Below are 14,207 nucleotides of genomic sequence, written 5' to 3' on the forward strand. Positions count from 1 at the left end.
GAAGTTATATAATTATGAGGCAGGAAGAATTTTCTGACTTTTTTGTCTTTCTCTTTTTCTTCTTAAACTTAAAATGAAAAGAAGTCTTCAGCGTATGCTGGTGACATTCTCTCCATTCTTTTTTCCAAGTCTGTGAGTCTCATTTCATGTGTCCCCGTTTACAGGAATAAAATTAGCATGCTATCCAGTCACCACTTGGCTCATGACTCAGTGTCACTATAAAAATCTTTTTAGCAGCTTCGTAGGCCCAGCTTCTCCTTGGATATTTCTATGTGGAACTCTTCAGTTTGTTTGTGATAGGAGACGTAAGTACATATTGCTACTTGTCTCTTCAATCTCTCTAAATATGTAAATTCGGCTAGAGTAAAACTCAGTTTTCTTTCAAATAATTTGTGTCTATGATAGAAGAAAGCATAGGACATAAACAGGGAAAAGACCAACAGAAATCCTGAATATCAGTTTAGAAGTTCACATTATACAAGGGAAGAATTTTCATAGCAGCCATCTATTGTTTCTGATAAAGAATGACATGTGTGGCTTGTTTAAGAAGGGAAAGATGGAAGAGTAAGCTTACTTCTTATTAATAAATTTTGGTTGAATTTTCAGAGGTCAATTTTTAGAAACTTGTGGTTTAAATTTGAATCTAACATTAAACATTTTAATACTTAAATACTAAAATGTCTTTTCCCTTTCTAGTCAGCCTTTGGCTATTAGTCTAATTGTTTTGTATGACTGTATTCAAAAATATAATATATTATCTTGTTCAGATCCAATAATATCTTTGTCTCAGGCCTGTTTTATTATAATTATGTGCTGTCAAGTCAGTTCCAACTCATAGTGACCCTATATAGGGTTTCCAAAGAACGGCTGGTGGGTTTGAACTGCCGACCTGGTGGTTAGCTATCCAGTGCTTATCCTACAGTGCCACAACACGAGTCCAGACTAGAGAATACTGATTATAGCAATATGAACAAGAAACTCTACTAAAGAAATATTATGTCCACTTAAAGTAAAATTTCCAGGATTTTTGTCTGATCAGTTTCTTGTATGATCAGTTAGTCAAAAAATGTGGTAATTGCTATTCTATTAAACCTCTATCAACTACTGTCATTTATTTGACTGTTTGGGAGTTTTGTCATTTTTGTGATTATCTGTCACACATAACCATTTGAAGCAGTTTCTCCATAATTTCAAAGCAAAAACTAAAGTCATCTGTAGTGGCTTGGACTCCTGGTGTGGTGCTATATGATCAGCATGGGTTTTGAACCACAATGCTGGTAATTCCGACCCACCAGCTGCTTCTTGGAAACCCTACACAAGTTCGCTATGAGTCGGAACAGACTCAACAGCACTTAATAGCAAATGTAGGGGCATATTTGGTATGAAACGTATGTATGAGTCTTTTGTAGTCATTGAACTAAATTGAAAAGCTGTGTCTAATTGTTCAATTGCAGGAAAAAATAGTATAGCTGCCATGGATATAAAAATAAATATTTTGAGCACTTAATAGGAATTGATTAAGTGAGCTATAATAATGGGGATAGGGAAAATATATATATATAAAGTTTATAACATCTATATATTTTGCTATAAAATGTGACTGTATTCATTCCTTCATTCACATATTCAATATGAATTTATCAGTTACTTTTTTTTGTATTAAAGAGCTCTGGTAGCATAGTGGTTACGAATCGGGATGTGAACCTCAAGGTCAGCAGTTCGAAACTACCAGTTGTTCCGCGGGAGAAAGATGAGGCTTTCTGCTCCCGTAAAGGTTTACAGCCTGGGAAACCATGTACAGGGTCGCTATGAGTCGGAACCGTCTCCACGGCACATTAACAACAACAACATTCTTTATATTGGAGTCCTGGTGTGGCACTATGGGTTAATGCACCAAACTGCAAAGGCATTTGAACTGCAAGGTTGGCGGTTCAAGCTCACCAGCTGCTCCTCAGAAACTCTATACAGGGTCGCTATGGGTCAGAACCGACTCGACAGCACTTTACAACAACAACAACAACATTCTTTATATTGGAGCCCTGATGTGGCGCTGTGGACTAATGTGTCAGACTGCAAAGGCGTTTGAACTGCAAGGTCGGTGGTTCAAGCTCACCATCTGCTCCTTGGAAATCCTCTATAGGGTCGCTATGGGTCGGAATCGACTCGACAGCACTTAACAACATTTTTTATATTAGACAATAATAATAATAATATTGGTTAAATGATTGGATGGCCAGTATTTATTTTCCTTGTTACTTTACAGGTACAAAATTGGACATACACATCTATCTAGTAAAAATATTTCATAAATGTCTAAGGGAAAGGGAAGTTTATGCAAATAAGCTCTTCTCACAGTTATCATTATAGTCTTGTACTCAATCCAAGTGAAAACTATATGTAAGTATTTTAAAGGTTCAGTGACCATAATATGCATGCATATCTTCCATACCCCTTCTTCTTCTTTCATGTGCTAATTGCATAGAAGTATAACTAAAAGGGAAAGTCCAAATTTTTTATTTTCTTTTCATAAGCAGAATTGCCAAAAGGATCTTTCGACATTCAGAAATATGCAAATTATAACACAAAATTAAAACAGGCCTTCTTTTAATTCGTTTCTACTCATGGAAAATGTCACCACTTTTGTCTGCCTCATTCTTTATATTAGATGTAATTTCCCATGTGCACATACATCATTATGACAGTCAGCATATAAAAATAATAATGCCAACAAACAAGGGCCTTTATTACAAAATACAGTGCCCTTGATACAAAGCCAACAGCCCTGGGTTTAAGTCTTGATTCTGTGTATTATTTAGCAATCACTTAACATCTCGGAGATTTCTTTTCTTCATCTGAAAAATAGCCATATTTTAACCTACTACATAGTTTTGTTTTAAGGTTAAAAGTAGTAATAGTTTTTGTAAACCTATGTTTTAAGAAGCTATAAGGAGAGACTGAGAATGAAAACCAGTAGTAATAATTGTGAGAAGAGGCTATTTCTGTAATTCCACTTCTTCTTAAAATATTTATCAAATATATTTGATAGTCTGACATGAGTGTCCAATTCTAAAACTTTAGGTAAAGTAACATGTTGGTTGATAGCAGTGTAGAAGGTAATGAAAATATCTTTTTAATTAATAGCACTGAATTACTCCAAGGTCAAAGACTTATTCATGTACCGACAGCCTGGTATAGTAGACATAGTGGACCGGGACTTTACAGCCTAAGTTCCAGGCATATAATTGATTAACAATATGAATATGAGCAGGTTCTTGAACTTTCCGGTCCTCACGTTCGTTACTTGTAAAAATTTCAGGAATAACGTAGATAGCTTTCTAGGATAGGAAATTTAGAATAAGTTTCCACATTGGACAATTCTCTTCAAATAATCGAACTGCAAGGTCGGCAGTTCAAACCCATCAGCCACTCTATGGAAATACTATACAGAGTTGCTATGAGTCAGAACCGACTTGATGGCGCTTAACAATGGCAACGATTATGTGCAAAGCTTTCTTCAAGGAGTTGTATGTGATTAAAACATAAACAGGAACTGTCAGATTTGCAATCCGCCTAGAAGTAGAGATAAACACAATGCTAGTTAGAATCTAAGTATCCATGTTGGTGTTAGTTGCTATGGTGGTGATTCTGACTCATTACAATACCTTGTATGTAAAGAAGAGTTCTACTATCAGGATGTTCGAGGTTATGACCTTTCAGAAGGCGTTCACCAGTCTTGTTTTCTGAGGTGCCTCTGGCTGTGTTTGAACCACCAAACTTTCAGGTCGCAGTTTGTGCCACCCAAGGATTCTGTAAGTGCCCTAAATCCATAGCCTCCAAGTCAATTCCAACTCGATGGTACCTAACAGTAATAAGAACACCTGGGAGTGGAGTTGTTTGCTCTCAGGGTGTACACACCTTTAGTGTTACTAGTGGTGGTGGTGGTTGTGTGTTCTGACTCACTGTGACTCCGTTTAGGGTTTCCAAAGTTGTAAATCTCCTGCAGAGCAATTGGTAGATTCGAACTGCTGACTTAGTGGTTACTTGCCCAGCTCGTAATCCACTACACTAATAGGGCTTTACTTCTTGTTGGTTGTTGTTAAATGCCTTTAAGTTGGTTCTGACTCATAACGACCCTGTATAGGCTTTCTGAGAAGCTACTGGTAAGTTTAAACAGAAGACTTGCAGTTCAAAATGACCTTACAGTCCAGTGCTTATCCTATAGTGCCAAACAGGACTTCATAGGGCTTTACTGTTGTTGTTGTTAAGTGCCGTCGAGTCGGTTCCGACCCATAGCGTCCCTGTACAGGGTTTCCGAGGGTGTAAATCCTTACGGGAGTAGAAAGCCTCATTTTTCTCCTGCGGAACGGCTGGTAGTTTCGAACCGCTGACCTTAAGGTTCGCAGCCCGATTCGTAACCACTAGGCTACCAGAGCTCCTTATAGGGCTTTACTAGATAATACAAACTTATCTTCTGAAATGGTTGTACTAGTTATTTCAGGAAAATGTAAACAATGTGGTGCTTTTTATCTTAACAAACTTGATAGTGTCAAACTTCTTCATTGTGTTTCTTAGCTTGAGAACTTGGTTAACACACTTGGCTGCTACCTGAAAGGTACATATGATATGGTATGTTTTTAATAGAAACTTCTTAGGTAGTTAATTTTATTTTATGAAAGGTTTAGGCTTTTTGTGTGTAGTTGAGGACTAAACAGATTGTCACCAAATCGATAATGACTGATAGTGACCCTAAAGGAGTTGAACGGCTCCACAGAGCTCCTAAGGGAGCAAGCTTTATGGAAGCAAACTGCCACATCTTCCTCCTGTGGAGCAGTTGGTGGGTTTGAACTGTCTACATTCCAGTTATCACTGAGTCTTCAAGTCTTCATTAAGTGCCCTGTTGCTGTCATTGTTAAGGGCTGTCAAGTCAGTTCGGACTCATAATGACCCTGTATAGGGTTTCCAAGGAGTGGCTGGTGACTTTAAACCACTAACCTGTGATTAGCAGTCCATTGCTTATCCTACAGCACCACACTAACTGCCCTAAGAAGCCAAAAATGACAGCTTGTGGAAGTGCTAGCAGAAGAGATCTATGTAAGAGGTCAAACAGAAAAATAACATCTGGCTAAATTTTGAGACCTAAATCCACCTCACCAAGCAGCTTTGTTAGTCAAAGGCATGCCAGATGAAAAAATAGGCTTAAGCAAATGCACAGGCAGAGAAACAAAATATTGTGCATTTTCCAGCTGCATACCAAGCAAGTGATGGAAAAACATTCAGCAAAGATGGGATCTGTCCAGATTTTGGATGACCTTAAATGAAATGCTAGAAATTCAGGATATGTTTTATAGGCAGTGGGGTACTCTGAAGATTTTTTTAAAACTTCAAAAAGGTGATTCTTTTAGCAGCATTTGGGATGGATTGGGCCATGGATAAACCTAGGAAATGGAAAATTTAACAATAATCCTGGTAAGAGCTTTTCCTGTGTTTAAAAGGGAATAAATGTGAATGACATCATATAAAAACCAATGTAGCCATGTAAGTGACTGAACATTGATCTCAAGGGAGAGAAATAAGTAAGATTATACTTCAACATGGTGTATCATGGTGGATGAAGTCATCTGTGGGATTGGATGAAGTATTCAAATCAGTCAAATCTGAGCTTGCATTGTTATAGAATGTATCCTTTTCCAACTTGTGACCCTAGGAAGACACATTTATGAAGAATACAAATCAGATAGAATGGAACCAGGATAATGAGAGGCCATGGAAGCTAAGAACGGGACAGCTGATTTTTATTCATGTGCTACATACATACTTTTAGACTTTTTACATATGTATTCTGAATAAATTTTCATAACTACCTTAAGAGGTAGCTATTTGTCAGAATATATCATTGAAGAAACTGAAGTATGGAGAGATTATACATAGCATAATAAGGATATGTGAAGTCTAGATTCAAATAGATGCTTTTGATTCAAAGACAATAATCTTACATCTATGATTTGTAATATGCTCAAGGGGACAATTAAAGAAAGAAGCATGAAACTAGCAGAGCTAAGTACTATGATGGTGGTGGTTATGTGCCATGGAGTCGGTTCCGACTCATAGCGACCCTGTACTGGGTTTCCGAAGCTGTAAATCTTTACGGGAGCAGAAAGCCTCATCTTTCTCCCACGGAACAGCTGGTAGTTTCGAACTGCTTACCTTACGGTTCTCAGCCCGATTTGTAACCACTATACTACCAAAGCTCTTTATGGAGAAGTTAAAAAAGATGGACATTCACCAACAAACAAACAAACATCCTTACAGTAAGCATCAGGGATGCAGATATCTATAATGATCTCTATCTGTAGCATGTGGCATAAAAGGAATGGAAGAGAAAAATTCTACATTATTGTTAAGTGCCGATGAGTTGGTTCTGACTTATAGTGACCCCGAATAGGGTTCCCAAGGGGCTTGGTGGGTTTGAACTGCTAACCTTCTGGTTCAAAGTCCAGTGCTGATCTTACAGTGTCACACCAGGTCTACAGGGTTGTTGAAAGAAAAACGAAAAAAAAAAAAAATTGTAAAGTGAAAGTCGATACACCTTTATGAGATGTGCAATGAAGGAAAGAGATGACAGATAAGTCAGAGATGTGTGAGGATTTAGGAAAGGGTATTCATTTAGATGTCTGGTTCTTGTTTTTACTATGGTAAGATATGAACATATTTTTAAACATAAGAGAGCTCCAGAGAGGAAAGAAAATTAAATTATCAGGGGGAAAAAAACAATGAATGGGACAGTTTCCTAGAGGAGATAGAAGGACATAGAATAAATGCATATTTTAAAAGGAGGACAGTTCATCCAGGAAAGAAAGAATAGTGATCTTACTGAGGTAGTTTCCTCTGCCATATAAGAGATCTTACATCAGATGTTCTGTGTCTTCTCAGAGAAGAAAAATGCAAAGACATCTCTTAAAAGCAGTGGCAGGATGGTCTGGGTCTATGGACTGGAAATAGTTTGGAATGCTTCCACAGACGGAAGCATAAGGAAAAGTCAACTAGAGGTGAACAAAAGAATTTCTGAACAACTCTGAGTGCATACTAATAATAGAGTCAAAAATTTCTAGTTGGGCCAGTTGGCACAATTTTGTGACTTTTTCTGGTAACAGTGAGCCACTCAGTAATGAGATCAAAGAAAGTGCACCAGGGTGTTTTCCCAGCCTTGAGGGTTAGGAAGGCAGAAATGACAATAAATCAAAGGGACTTGTTGCACGGTCATAAGAAATTACATGTAACTGACCCAAACTGGACCAAGAGGAAATTAAAACAGAAAGAATCAAAGGAATTAAAAATAGGATCAATGGAAGAATGGACTCAATGAGCTAAGAAGAAAAGAATAGGTAATTATGGCTGGAGAAGGGAATTTCAAAATGGAAGATTTTTGGAGATGAAGTAGTTTTGAGTAATTGTTTTTACAGCCTCGCTGGAGTAGAAATAGTATTAATGATCACTTCATCCAGCAATCTTACTGTGTTTATTAGAAAATGGAAGACCAGGAGGTCAGAAGATAGTCTACAAGTAACTGTATAATCCAGTGGCAGGACAGGGACTAGAATATTTTAAAGAGCATTTTGAAATTTTAAATAGAATGCTAAAACCATCAAACAATATTCCTAGGATAAAAAATATCGATACAGTTAAGTAAATGGAAACCAATATTAGCTAAAGTATTATAGTCACAGTAAACTATACATATGTTTACTATTTCAAAATGTGATATTATGTTATACCTCCCTCTTTCCTGTTTCAATTCCTCATGAAAAGAATATAGACGTCTTCTCTAGCTGAAATGAGCAGGTCCTTTTTCATTGTGTATTGAGAGAATGAAGACTAAGTTTGAAAAATGTGCTACCGGCTATTAGATTAAATTGTATAATAAATGGAATAACGGTTTTGAGTGCCAACGTACATGCCCTTAAAGATGTATAAAACCAGTGCCATTGAGTTGATTCAAACTCATAGTGACCCTTTATAGAGTTTCTGAGTCTGTAAATTTTTATGGGAGCCAAATACCTCATCTTTCTTCCACAGAATAGCTAGTGAGTTTGCACCACTGACCTTAGTTAGCAGTTCAATGCTTGCCCTATAGTGCCACCAGGGCTCCTTTGATGGTTGTTAATAAGTGCCATTGAAGTGATTCCAACTCATAGCAACCCTGTATAATTTTCCAAGGAGCAACTGCTGGGTTTGAACTGCCAGCCTTGTAGTTAGCAGTCCAGTGTTGATCCTGCAGTGCCTCACCAGGGCTCCTTGATGGTGTGTAGGGTCCACCATTTTAACTTCCTCCATAATTCTTATATTGTAACATAATCTCTTTCTTCTGAGATTACATTCAGTTTTAAATCTAAAAGTACATAATAGGTAAATGAAATGGTTAGGTAAGGAATACGAGTCATTTGTTTAAGCAATAGGTAGAAATCCATCCTATTAACCATCCCTCTTTTGACCTTCCGGAACCGATTCAATGGCACTAAACAACAACAACAACAACTTTTGACCTTCAGAGAAAACTATACATTTAAATGTAGATAATGATTTATATTTGATGGTCTTTTGTCTTATTTTACCTTGAAAATGTGAGAGAACGCCAACAAATTCATCAGAAAAAAATTCTCTTTTAATTCCATTTTTGAGGCCTCCTCATCTGTGTCTTTGTTACGTATGAGAATACTTCAAAAAGTTTGTGATAATATCTAATTGAAAGAAAATAGAATTTTTCTAGGAACTTTTTAAAGCCCCTTCGTATCTAAATTTTTGTTTTCTGAGAAAATTCACTTTCTCTGGTTTCTTTATAAATTTATACAACCACTTTGTGGTTTTACTTCAGAGATTCAGTGCAGAGAGATCATTATTCCTTTCAAGCAGAGCCATCATATTGGGAGCACAAGGGAACTGTCCCCCTGGATTGGGAGCAATATTTGATGACGGACATTATTTATGATTTCTGGTGCATGCTGGTCATAAAAAGGCAAACTAGATTTTGGTCAGTTTCGTTATTGTTCTTAGATTCTCTTCAAACAATACACTCACTTTCTGCTCACCCTAGGATAGGTCATTGTTACTCAACCAGCTTGATATGTGACTAATCTCAAATTCTCTTCTCTGGAGTTTGTCGTTAAGTGCTGTTGAGTTGGTTTAGATTCATAGACACTCTGTATGAAGTTTCAGAGGAATAACTGGTGAGTTTACACCGCCAACCTTGCCATTAGCAGTCCAGTGCTTATCCTGTATCACCACACTCAGACTCTAAAGATTAAAACTGACAAAAACAATGCTGTTATTAATACCATCGAGCAGATTTCGATTCGTAGTGACCCCATGTGACAGAGTTGAACTGTGTCATAGGGTTTTCTAGAATGTGGCGCTGTGGGTTAATGTGCTGGACTGCAAAGTCATTTGAACCACAAGGTTGGCTGTTCAAGCTCACCCGGCACTCCTTGGAAACCCTATATGGGTCACTGTGGGTCAGAACCGACTCAATGGCACTTAACAACAACAATCTTTATAGTAATGTATGGTCAAGTCTGTCTGGAACCTTTGGGTTGGATACAACTGGCAGCTTGGCTAAGGAGCCAAACACTTAACTGTTGGCTACCAAAAAAGCAAACCAAAAACAAGCTAACTGCTGTCATGTAAATTACAGCTCATGGTGGACAGAGTAGAACTGCCCCATAGGGTTTCTAATGCTGTAAGTCTTTACAGAGCAGACTGCCACATTTTTGTCTCATGAAGCAGCTGGTGAGTTCAAACCAGACTATAGACTTTAACAGTCGAGTGCTTTGACTACTGTGCTACAAGGGCTCTTTGAAATGGTTTTAGGTTTGCACCCTGGTGTCAATTCTGACTCATTGTGACCCTGTATAAGATTTTGAGACTGTAAATCTTCACAGGAGCAGAAAATTTCATCTTTCTCTCAAGGAGTGGCTGGAAGACTCAAACTGCTGACTTTGTGGTTAGCAGCAAACTCATAACCCACTATTTTATCCTGAATCGATTGAAGGTTTACAGGGCAGATCATCAGTTTTACATTACAGTGATTACAATCCCTTCCATGCACCATCAGCTAATAGTATTTACTTGTATTACCGTTTTTTGTTTTTGTTTTTCATGTACACATACCACATTGAAAATATTTATCCATTTAAATATCCAGAAGGTCCATTTTGCAAGCCAGCCTCCTACCCATAGACACACTGCCTTTCTCAGTCCATGGGCCTATTGTCTTTTGCCACTCTATCTCTCTATGCCATCCCCTCTGCCACTATTTCTGTTGTCACCGAGTTTCTGGTTAGAATTCCACGCTCCTTTTATGATTCTAGGGTCCTCTGTTCCTGAAATGACAGATTAACTGCTCCCCCATTTAGTTACACCTTTTCTACATTTATAGTTGTGAAAATTACCTGTAGTACTGATAACAGTTACTCACAATTGAATCATAAAATCCTATCCTCCTCATCACCAGACCCATCTGGACAAGAGGAAAACTATTCAGTGGGGATTCTAGCTTACCCCCCTTATTTAAACACGAAGCATCCCCATGAAAATTTCGTACCTTTATAGTATGACTACAACTTAAAATGGTGCTTTATTGTTGTTAAGTGCCATCGAGTTGGTTCCAATCAAAAACATCGATAGGGTTTCTAAGGAGTAACTGGTAGGTTTGAGCCACTGACCTTATGGTTCACAGTCCAGTGCTGATCCTGCAAAGCCACACCAGAAGTCTTAAAATGGTGTTAGAGATGGCAATTGTTCTTATCGAAACCAAGTGTTAACAAACTATGGTCTGAGGGTCAAATCTGACCCATTGCCTGTTTTTATACAAAAAATTTTATTGTAACACAGCCATGTCCATTTGTCACATACTGTTTGCAGCTGCTTTGGCACTGTTGTTAAGTACCATCGAGTCGGTTTTGACTCATAGTGACCCCTTATAGGGCTTCCATGGAGTGGCTTGTGGATTTGAACCACTGACCTTTCAGTTAGCAATCTAGCGCTTATTCAGAGCACTGCACCGGGACAGCTGCAGTATTTAATAGTTGGGACTATTTGTTCAAATCATTTGAACTATTTGACGCCTAGCAAATTTACTATCTGTGCTTTATAGAAAAAGTTTCCCAAAGCACTACTTGTTTCGTGAGCCTGCAAACAAAAACAACTCTTTTACATTCATGTTGTCTGCCAGTAATTTTAAAGAAGGTGGTTACTAATTTTTTTGGTACCATTGTTTTGAAGAACAATATTATTATCTATTCATTTCTCTTTCTTTTATAGTCCCTGCTATGTGGATATTTGTTAGCAATGACTGATGTGGAGACTACATATGCAGATTTTATTGCTTCAGGAAGAACAGGTAGAAGAAATGCAATACATGATATCCTGGTTTCCTCTGCAAGTGGCAACAGCAATGAATTAGCCTTGAAATTAGCAGGTCTGGATATTAACAAGACAGGTAAGTATTTTGACACATATTTCTCAATGATTTGAAGCATTTCCAAAGTAGAACTAAGTCATGAAAAGCTACCTTTGAACATAACCTAGTATGGAGAACGATTAATGATCTTGTTGATGTTGTTAAGTGCCGTGGAGTCAGTTCCAACTTGTACTATAGCAACCCTGTAAAAGGTTTCCAAGGAGCCTCTGGTGGTTAGCAGTCCAATGCTTATCCTACAGAGTCACACCAGGACTCCATAAATGGTCTTAGGGAAGATAAAAGTCTGAAACTAGTTGCTTAAATCATGCTATTCTGTTTTCAATAATTTCTCTTTACAGGATTTCCCACTATAATGCAGAATCTTTAAGTTGACTTTACTGAGCTCTGGTAGCGTAGTGGTTACAAATCGGGCTGTGAACCGCAAGGTCAGCAGTTCGAAACTACCAGCTGCTCTGCAGGAGAAAGATGAGGCTATCTGCTCCCATAAAGATTTACAGCCTCGGAAACCCTGTTCAGGGTCGCTATGGGTCGGAACCAACTCGACGGCACTTAACAACAACAAACTAATGATAATGAATTAATTAGGATACATGTAGAATTTAAAAAATACTAATCTCCATAAAAGCTTTGAAACTGCCTATGTAGAATACTTGACAAAGTTCCTATTGTGGACAGTGCTGACCACTGCTACCATTTAAAAGAGAGTTAGATGTTTAACAAGACTCACTGGTTAGTCCAATAGACAAAAATTCCAAAAACCATTTTAAGAGAAGAAGGTCTCCAGTACCAATTTTTTGAGAGCATTAGTAAGATATTGAAGATTTGTGAATCCTAGGTAAAAAATTCTTTTATTTTCTTTTTATAGTGAAAATATTTGTGAAAATTTTGTTTTATTATTGGGTCTTTAACTTTCAAGGAGTCTGGCTTACTAATGCTAAAAGCAATCAAAACTCACAGAAATTTGAACATTAACTTTATTCTGAGCAGTTTTTCTATATGCATATGGGCTCCTGATGTGATGCTATAGGATAAGAACTGGATGCAAACCACAAGTTCAGCGGTTCAAACCCACCAGATGCTCCTCGGAAACCCTATATGAGTCGGAACCAACTTGACAACACTTAACAGCAACAACAGCAATAGGGAGACCATTGTGTTTCCACAAAAAGAAAATGGTTCGAAGAAGCTAGGTAAACCAAATATCCAAACCTGTTGCCCCTGAATTGATTCCAACTCGTTACGACCCTAAAGGACAGAGTAGAGCTACCTCATACAGTTTCCAAGGCTGTAAATCTTTAGAGGTAGACTGCCACATTTTTCTCCCATGGAGTAGCTGAAGCGTTTGACCTGAGGGCCTTTTTGGTACCAGCCTAGTATCCAGGTGCTTACTCACTGAGCTACCAGGGATATAAAGGCTAGGTTAAAAGGGAGGAAGAAATAGAGACAATCAACTATGAGCTAATTTTAATATGATTGATTGAAGTCTGTGGGGCTTCTTTTTTTTTTAATTATCCCCTCCATTACCATCAGTTAACAGTATTTCTCTCTATTCACTTTAGCTTTTTTTTGAAGGTTTTATTGTGAATTATGTGATAGTTTATATGGGAGAACATTAGCTTTACATTCATCCTATCATATATTGTTTCATTGCCATGGGTACAAGCCCCTCCATGCATCATCAACAAACCAAAGGGTATATATACCCTGTAAGCCTGCACCCTGGTCGTCAGCACACAGCCCCTCTCCCTCTCTGGATCTAAAGTCTCCAGCTACTCCATCTCTGGCATCACTGCTTCTCTGGGTAGGGTCCCACTCTCCACTCTTCTCCCTTGATGGTCCCAGGGACCTTCGCTCCTAGAATGCAAAGTCAATCACTCCCCTCCTTTTGCTGCAAAACGTCTACCTTTACATTTCCAATGCTCACAATCAGTCCTGATAACAATTATTCACTATTGTATCACAAGAGACCTATCTGCATCTACTTTTATCAGTCCCGCTTAGACAGATTGGAAACTACTCAGTGGAGATTCTACCTTCCTCCATGCCCTCTGGATCTAGGCTCCCTCTTGAAAGCTTGTAAGCCAGTCACTTCTTGCCTTTGTAGCCGCCGCCCCCCACCCCCATTTTGGGTAGCCAATGTCCAAGTTGCCCATCCCTGTCTACTCTGTGTATGAAGAGGGTGGGAATGATCCTCGCTGTAAAGATTTGTTCCCTCTTTTGAGCTACTGCATCCATAGCTGTAGGTCAAGTTCATCAAATTGTATCAGATTACTCATTTTTTCCTCTTCTTTCTTCTTTGGGGCTCCTTTTTACTGAGATCAAAGGATATCGGTTTACAAGAGAGTTTGCACCTTCAACTTTCCATATCTTTTGAGATTGAAATGTAGTAAGCCTGGTTTGAAATAAGAAAGAAAGGGTTTGTAACATCAGGTGAAAAAAAGTGGATGGTAGAGTGAGTGTGGTCAGGGATTTTTTGAAAGTGGATATTTGTTTTCATGGGTAAAAAACTCCAAAATTTAAAGCAAGGGATCTGTTACCAATTTCTCTTTGACACTGAAAAAAAGCAAAAACAAGTTTGACATTAAAATACTGGGCAGGGACTGGATGACTGGATGATCAGTGCTCAACCAGGAGAAGAAAGAAGTGGGGCGGGGAGACTGAGCTGATCCAAGCTGATGAACTTGACATATGCATACGAAGGCAGTGACACAAAAGAGGCAACAAATCCTTACAG

General features: G+C 38.2%; 1 protein-coding gene across 1 annotated transcript in view; it reads left to right on the plus strand.

The window, feature by feature from the left end:
* Positions 1 to 276: 276 nt before the first annotated feature.
* Positions 277 to 14,207, plus strand: part of PKIA (protein kinase (cAMP-dependent, catalytic) inhibitor alpha) — a 19,517-nt gene continuing 5,586 nt past the window's right edge. The window contains exons 1-2 of the mRNA XM_006830798.1: positions 277 to 305; positions 11,314 to 11,491. Of these exons, the coding sequence (XP_006830861.1) occupies positions 11,341 to 11,491 (151 nt within the window). The 5' untranslated portion in view covers positions 277 to 305; positions 11,314 to 11,340. The remainder of the gene's footprint in view (positions 306 to 11,313; positions 11,492 to 14,207) is intronic.

The sequence above is a fragment of the Chrysochloris asiatica genome, unplaced genomic scaffold, assembly GCF_000296735.1.
Source record: "Chrysochloris asiatica unplaced genomic scaffold, ChrAsi1.0 scaffold00001, whole genome shotgun sequence".
Taxonomy (NCBI): domain Eukaryota; kingdom Metazoa; phylum Chordata; class Mammalia; order Afrosoricida; family Chrysochloridae; genus Chrysochloris; species Chrysochloris asiatica.